This window comes from Mustela lutreola, chromosome 8 (assembly GCF_030435805.1).
Source record: "Mustela lutreola isolate mMusLut2 chromosome 8, mMusLut2.pri, whole genome shotgun sequence".
In the NCBI taxonomy this organism is placed as follows: Eukaryota; Metazoa; Chordata; class Mammalia; order Carnivora; family Mustelidae; genus Mustela; species Mustela lutreola.
The window spans coordinates 26,027,757-26,036,147 of record NC_081297.1 but is presented as its reverse complement, the minus strand read 5'-3'; the positions used below and the strand labels follow the sequence as shown (position 1 = coordinate 26,036,147).

The 8,391-nt window shown below is 39.8% G+C and overlaps 1 protein-coding gene across 1 annotated transcript in view; it reads right to left on the bottom strand.

The window, feature by feature from the left end:
* Positions 1–448: 448 nt before the first annotated feature.
* The window catches only part of DCLRE1C (DNA cross-link repair 1C), a 39,432-nt gene continuing 31,489 nt past the window's right edge, over positions 449–8,391 (bottom strand). The window contains 2 exon segments of the mRNA XM_059184057.1: positions 449–1,288; positions 1,290–2,173. Coding sequence (XP_059040040.1) covers positions 1,262–1,288; positions 1,290–2,173 — 911 coding nt within the window. The 3' untranslated portion in view covers positions 449–1,261.

The following is an 8,391-nucleotide window of genomic DNA, read 5'->3' as shown; positions in this document are numbered from 1 at the left end:
GCCTGTTGTAGTTATGAGGTGATATTCAACCAATGATCTGCAACCTCTACTGGTCTCTAGTGATTTTATTATTCATTGGCATTTAGGTAATAGTACTTATAGGAGAGACGGGCAAAATGGGATCCACGTTATTTTTACTTCAGTCATATGGAGTCTGTGGAATGTGTTTCATCAACAGCTGGGAGTAGCTGCTGAGCTAGGAAAAAGGGATCAGTGCAGCCTGGCGATACTGCATATCATTTAAAAGGATCTGCAAACTGTTTTAGAGATGCCACTTAAATTCGTTTTAAGTGCCATCTCTCCCTTTGCTTCCTTAATCTGTAAAATGCCAGCATACCACAAAGTGCTGGAGAAAATCTGTTAATAGGACTGTGTGAAACACGGAACTATGCAAAAATATAACCCACGGATGGACTTGAAGGAAATCAAACGACTCCCAGAACACACGTATGCTTTTGCCATTTAATTATTTTCTTTCAGGTCCTAATTTTTCCACTTTTACATTTGTCATTGTATTCACACCAACATTCTTAAGTGATATGTCTTTTGAGATAAATAAGGGGTTGATTTTTTTATGTTTTTATGACCCTGCATGTTACGGTCGTCTAGCATGGTCAGTGTGCCACGGGCACCTGTTAATGGGTGGAGTGTTCTGTGTCCATTAGTTTCAGTTGGTTGGTGGTGCTCTTGCAGTTCTGTATTCTTGCTTACCTTCTGTACGCTCATTCTGTTACTGAGAGAGGAGTGGGAGTGTCTCCAGCTAGAACTCTGCATTAGTCTGTCTGTCTTCTTGGTTTTTTCCTTGTATACACTGAAGCTGTTTTTAGGCACATACACTTCTAGCCTTGTGTCTTGTGAACTGGACCTTTTATCATTAGAAATTTGTGTGCTATTAATATAACCGTTCCAGCTCTAAGGTAGTTAGATATCTTTTCCCATCCCTTACTTTTAACCTACCTGCATCATTTGCAGTGAGTTTCTCAGCGACTGCATATGGGAGGGTTGTTTTCACTTGTGTGTTTTGACCATTTTCATTTTCACTTAATGTAATTATTGGTGCTGGGATTTAGTTCTACCATATCTTTTCTCTTTTTTAGCACTATTTTTTGTTCTCTGCTTCCCCTTCACTGTGCTGTTTTAGGTTACAGGAGCATTTTTCAGTACTCCACTCTCCTGTGTCTGTTACCACTTGGACTCTTAACTCTTTGTGTAGGGTTTTTAGTGGTTGCTCTAGAACGCAAGGTTTTTAATTTTTAAGTATCTAAGAGTGAGCTTTTTCTTTTTTCAATGACTATATTCTCACCTGTTGCCAGCTTCTCATATAAATATTGTAAATGCTCTCCTTTAGGTAGCTCTGCTTCTGGTGTTGAGGGAATTTCAAAATCTGAGGAGCTCTGGGAGTCTGCAGTGGTGCTAAGATTTAGCGAACTTTTCTCCTGAGGTATGTGTATCCCACTTCTTAGAGCAGTTGGTTCTCCAGCACTGGGAACGATCTTTATGTCTTGATTTCTGTGTTTCAAGTCAGAGTGAGTCTCCTTTGGACAAAGTACACTTTGTTCCATCTGAGAGGCAGGAATATGCTCTTTGATTCTTGGTCTGTAGCTACCTTTGTTTAAGAAGGTAATATCCCCACTCTTTCTCTCTTGGGATGATAACAAGACAGTATCAGATTGGCTGTCCCAGCCTTGACTCCCTTGTTCAGATATGTGTGTTGACTGAGAAGAATTCTGGGAAGAGATGTGAGTTGATTCCCCATCAGAGTCACTAAAAAGCTTTGGTGACTGAGAGCCCCCTGCCTCTGTGGAAGAAGAGGGGTTTTCCAAACCCTCATCTGTGATTTCATCATTTCTTTGAAAGAATACTTCCCACTGTGGTACTTCTACATCAGCCTTTGGCTGCTGGTGGGTAACGGCACCCAGGTCTTCTTGAGACGAAGCTGGAGTCTGTAATTCTTCTTCACTCTCACTGTTAGATTCTTCACAATCTACAAAGTTTGCCCAAGGAGAGGTTTGCATACCCTCTGCTTTGAGGTAGCCAGTGCTTTGTCTCTGTTGTTCAGGCTGGGGTTGTGCTGCGGTCATTACAAATACCTCAGGGTGAAGAGTTAGCTGGTATGGAGCCTTGTGCCTTAGTGGTAATGGCACAGGGTCATCAAAGAGGTCATCTTCCTCCTCTGCGGAAAAACAAAGGAGAAATATGGAAAACACAGAATGCAAAGGGAGCCAATTTGTGCTTTTAATTTAAAATCCAATTTGTGGCGTTTAGCTATGTTTTCATTTGGTGGAACTGCAAATAATAGTTCACTCTTCTTTAAGAAAAAGGCCCTTTAGGATATTTTGAATAATTTAATGACTGCCTATCAACTTCTGCCAGATTTTGAGTTGAGAATATAGATCTGCATTCCCCAAGTAGGTCATAATGCCTATACTATTGGTTCTCAAACCTGGCTGTTCATTAGTCTCATTTGGAAAGCTTTTTAATTTTTTATTCATTTATTTACATAATCTATAGCCAACATGGGGCTCAGATTCATGACCCTGAGATCAAGAGTTGCATGTTGTTCTGACTGAGCCAGTTAGGAGCCCCTGGAAATCCTTTTTTAAAAAAATACAGCTTTCTGTCTCTCCTTTTAGACCTACTGAATCCCTGAAGGTGGGACCCAATATTTTTATTTGTGCTTTTATTTCTGTTCAACAGCCAGATTTGCAGACTGTATGCTCTGGCATGGACAGTAGTCTCAGGAGCATTTAATTTACGTGGCAAATAGTGGATACTCAGTGAATTGGCTGAATTCACTGCACGAACTGGAATGTTCTGTAAACATTTTGATACCTATTTTGTGCACCTTATGGGCTAAAATGTGTCCTCCAAAGTTCCTAATCTGGAGCCCTAGCAACAATGTCCTGTATCTGGAGATGGGACCCATAAGATGGGATTAGTGTCTTCATAAGAAGAGGAAGACAGATCTCTCACTGTCCTCCTTTATGCATGAACGGCATGTGGAAAGGCCAGGTGAGCACACATGGAGGTGGCGGCGGTCTACAACAAGGAAATGGGTCTTCTCCAGGAATCAAATCTGCTGGCACCTTGACCTTGGACATCCCAGCCTCCGGAACTGTGAGAATATCTGTTGCTAAGTATCCAGTCTCTGGTATCTGTCACAGCAGCCTGAGCCAGCCAAGTGTACGAGGCTATGATAGATACCAAAGGGGACAAATGTGCCAAATGGGGCTCGCTTTGAAGTGGCACGAACTGGAAACCAAGGAATTTACTGTTTTGTTTTTTTAAGCATGTTACATTAGCAATGTAAAAAAACCAGTCCCCTTAAATTCTTAAAAGGAGGAAACCTTACTTGGAGAATGAAATTCTCATAAATTGAGTAGGCATGTAATGGCGGGGGTGGGGGTATACACAAATACTTTCACCTTCTAATGACACCTTATCTAAGAAGAAAATTAAGTGTTACCTTACTACCTTATAACTACTTATTTAAAAAGATTACATCCTTTATCACTGGAAAAATGTTGTTAAAAGCTGCTTTTAAAAAATGGACCACAGAGGTCAGGTTGCTCCCATTCTACCAATGAGGAGACCTGCCTAGGGAGGTGTGACAAGACTCTGGGTCCAGACACGATCAGTTGGATTCCTGGCTCTGCCTAATCCTTAAGCAATGATTTATCTCCTTTTCTGAAGGACTTAAGGTGGCTAAGATATCTAGTGACTATATTTGGAATCATTTTCAGCTCCAAGGTATAGCTTTATTTCAAAACACGGAATATAAATTTGTTTTTGCCACAATTAACATTTTAGGCAATATTTCTATATCTCTAAGCTGAACAGTTTCATATTCTTAGATTAGTAACTATACCACTATCACGGTATGATGTTTCAACTGTAAAACTCTTTACAAAACATTTTTCACATTAATTCTCCTAACTTTTCTGTATGTATATATCTAAAAAACAGTATACTTATACTGTGAATTCTTACGATATAAAAATTTTAAATTTATCTATATGAAAATGGAGGCATCTAACAAAAAGTGTTAACAAGCTGATAAGCACACCTAAGCCCAATTTTAAAAGGACAGATACTACAATTCACAGATACTTTCCACTGTCATGTCTGTATAACCATACTGGGCAACAAATGAAACACCTTAATTTCTACAGTTTAACCCAATAATGAGAGGTATGAGACGGACTTAAAGTGACGTTAAATGTACAAAGATGGATTATACCATTATATAGCCATAATGCAACATATGCAGCTATTTTTTTTTTAACAGAAAAAGGTTAACTGCTTTTCAGCTTGTATGCACCTCTACACTTGTACAGCTATTAGTAAACAGCCCTTGCACAAGCCTGCAAGTGTCCCTCCCCCCTACCCCAGCCCTGGTCCCTACTTAAGGACTGCTGTCCACCTCTCCACAATCCCAGCCGGAAGTCTTACACAACTGAAGAGCTTCAGGACCCTGTTCTTGCACTATGGTTACTGCTATTCTTGGTGGTGCCTAAACAATGTTTTTTTAAAACATTTTTAATGCCTCTGAGTTCTGGATATTTATATAAATGAATGGGGAGAAGGAAATAAAATGCTATTCAAAATAATTCAGAGTTGTGGCATTCTATAGAACTATTTTCTCAATTAACTATAATAATTTATAATAGTATTAAGGGGTGCCTGGGTGGCTCAGTGGGTTAAAGCCTCTGCCTTTGGCTCAGGTCATGATCTCTGGGTTCTGAAATCAAGCTCCACATTGGGCTCCCTGCTCAGCGGGGAGCCTGCTTCCCTCTCTCTGCCTGCCTCTCTGTCAAATAAAATCTTTAAAAAAAAAATAAATAAAATATCAGAGAACAAAGAGCTTTATTGAAATGCTTTTCAAAAGAGGTCTATGAGAATGACTCCTGAACTTGCCCCTCAGAAAAATCAGTTGCTCTTAAGATTTGTCCAGTACTCTATGGGCACTAACACCGATTTGCTTCAACAGAACATATTTAACAGACAAGAAACTGAAAAACGGCCCCCACACAATAGTATAAATCACCACAGACTTTAAAAAACCACAGGCACAGGACAGAATTATAAAGTCAGTGACATGGACCAAAGCAAACACGATTCCTAGGGCTTACAAAACACATCTAACCCACTATTAGACTGACACCAGAGGGTTGCTGAAAGATCTATACCTATACAAACTATTAAAAATTGCTATATTAAGGAATAAAAATGCTAAGGAATCAACAAGGAACAAAGTCAAAGCTAACAACAACAACAACAAAAGCAATAAAATGGCAAAACAAATGTCAATCTGGAAACTCAAAACTAGTGGCCCAGGGTGCCTGGGTTGCTTGGTTGGGCAGCTGTCTGGCTCAGGTCATGATCCCGGAGTAGCAGGATTGAGTCCCGTTTCGGGCTCCCAGCTCCACAGGGAATCTGCTTCTCTCTCATGTTCTCTTTCACTGTCTCTCTCTCAAATACATAAAATCTTTAAAAAAAAAAAAAAAACTAGTGGTCCAATAAACACACAGACAAAAATAAGTGGCATGGGGTAGATGTTTAAAAGGTTTCTGCTTCCAGCCAAGAGTAATGGACTACAATTAACTTCTCACCTGAAATTAAGAAACCAGACAAAATATAACAAAGGCTCTCAAGAAATCAAACATCAGGCAATGAAGGACAAGGACACCTGAGACAGAAACAAATGAAGGGAGCCCTAAGACTGCCCCAGTTAACCTGGTGACCGTTTCTAGGCAGGACGGGGACACCCAGGTAGAGCTCAAGAGCATCATGTAGTTGAGAAGGTGTGACTGCGAGTAGAGAAGCCACGGCGGCAGGAGGACAGAGGCCTGGAGAGCGGGCCCCCTCTAGTGCTCAGCAAACTGACCAGTGCATGCTTGTGAGCTAACTACCCGAGGCCAACAAAAACTTACCCCAAAGAACTGAAAGAAACAGTGCCCAGAATGCACACGGTGCTAGGAGCATACCTGTTCCCGACAGCCAGAATGGAACCCCTCATAATTCACAGGGCAGCTGAAGAAGCACTAAAAGAGGCCTTCCTTAGTAGTGGGAGAGTTAATTCTAGACCAAATGCCCTGCTCCTGCCTAACAAGATGAAAAACAAAACACAAAAGGATCACACTGTAGCCAAGCTGCTTAACCACATGCCAGAGCAAAGTGCATGAATATTCTTTGAAATCCAAAATTAGAACCTAACAAGGTAAACTTAAGGTAAACTGAAATGATCCAGAAAACATGGGAGTGATCTTGGATTAAGCAACAGTTGATTACAACACTGAAAGCACATGAAGTAAAACACAAATTAGATTGGACTTAATCAAAATTCAAATTTTCACACTACAGGAGACCCCATCAAGAAAGAGAAAGACAAACTGTAGACTGAAAGAAAATATCTGCAAACATATCTAATAAAGGACTTATACCCAGAGTCTATAAAGAATTTACAATGCAGTAAGATCAATAATCCAATTTAAAAATGGGCAAAAGACTGAAGCAGACATTTCAGCAAAGAAGATAAATGGCCAATAAGCACATGAATTAAGCTCAATATAAATAGAGAAATGCAAATCAAAACTATAATGAAATACCTCTTTATACCCACTTGAATGGCTACCCTTAAGAAGTGTGAGCTACAATGTGGAGAAAAATGGAATCCTCAGCTAGTGGGAATGAAAATGTGTTCAGTTTAGAAAACAGTTTCTCAGTTTGGTAAAATGTCAGAACACAGATTAACTGTATGTTCTGCAATAAATGTGCCCTCCTCCCAATCCACACGTTGAAGCCCTAACCCCCAGTGTGGCTGTATTCGGAAATGGAGCCTCAAAGGAAGTGATGAAGTCAGTAAGGACAGATTAGTGCCCTTAATAGAGACATCGACCCTCTCCCCCTACAGCCTTCTGCCCCGGGCACAGGCCCAGGAAAGGGCATGTCAGCACATCCTGATAGGACAGCTACCTGCCTATAAGCCCGGCAAAGAGGCCTCAGAATGAAACTTACTTTGCCAGCACCTGGATCTTGGGACTTCCAGCCTCCTCAATTATGAGAAATGCCTGTTACTTAACTACCCAGTCTGTGATATTTTGTTATGGCAATGGTCACCCCCACCATCATCTGGAAATGCTATTCCTGTGTTATTTACCCCAAGTAAATAAGTCATGTGTCCACACAAAGTCATGTCTGCAAATATTCAAAGCAGCATAATTCATAACTAAAAAGCAGACACCACCCAAATGTCCATCAACTGATGAATGGATACATAAAATGTGGCAGTATAAAGGAGTAAGTATTGATACATACCACACAGATGAACTCTGAAAAGGTGATGCTAAGAAGTCAAGCACAGAAGACCAAATGTTGTATAGTTCCATTAACATGAAATGTCCAGCAGAGACAGATCTATAGGGTTAGTGGTTGCCAAGCTGTGTGTATTCACCAAACTTCCCAGGATTCTTGACTTAACTTCAAAATTTATAAACGTACAATAATCAAGACAGGGCAGTAGGGTTGTCAAGACAGAGATAACAGAACATTAACAAAAAGTCTGGAAGTAGATCCCCACATATATTGTCAATTGATTTTCAACAAAAGTGTGAAGATTCAGTAGAAAAAAGAGAACTCTTTTCAACAAATGGTCCCAAGAGCACCTGGATGTCCATATGCAGGAGAAACACACACACACACACACACACACACACACAACACTGCACCTCTAGTTTGCACCATACACCAAAAATAAATAGAAAATGGATCATAGACCTAAATGTAAATCCTAAAACGACAAAAATTTCTACCAGGAAATGAAGAGAAAATCTTTGTGACCTTGAGTCAGTCATAGAGTTCTTATTATACTATCAATAAATAAATGAACATTAGTAAATGTAGCGTCAAAATTTAAAATTTCTGCACTTCAAAAGACTCTGTTAAGAGACTGCTGATGAGTCACAAACTGGAAGGTTTTGCAAAGCATGCAAATGATAATTTATATCCAGAAACTCGGAAAGTTAATAAAAAAGTAACAAAATAATTTTTTAAATGGGTAAAGATTTGAACACTTCGCCAATGAAAATATATGGACACCATATATGGAAAATATATGGACACCATAAAATATATGGACACCAATAAGAACATTAAAAGATGCTCAGCCTCACGAGCATTAGAAAAATACAAATTAAAACCATGAGATAGCACTGCACACGCATTAGGATAGCGAAAAATACTGGCAATGAAGTACAGCAAGAGAACTGGCAAGAACGCAAAATGGTCCAACCACTCTGGAAAACAATTTGGCAATTTCTTAAAGACACAGCTACCCTATGTCCACTCCTAGTATGAACGCATACATCCATACAAAGATTTGTACATGAATCT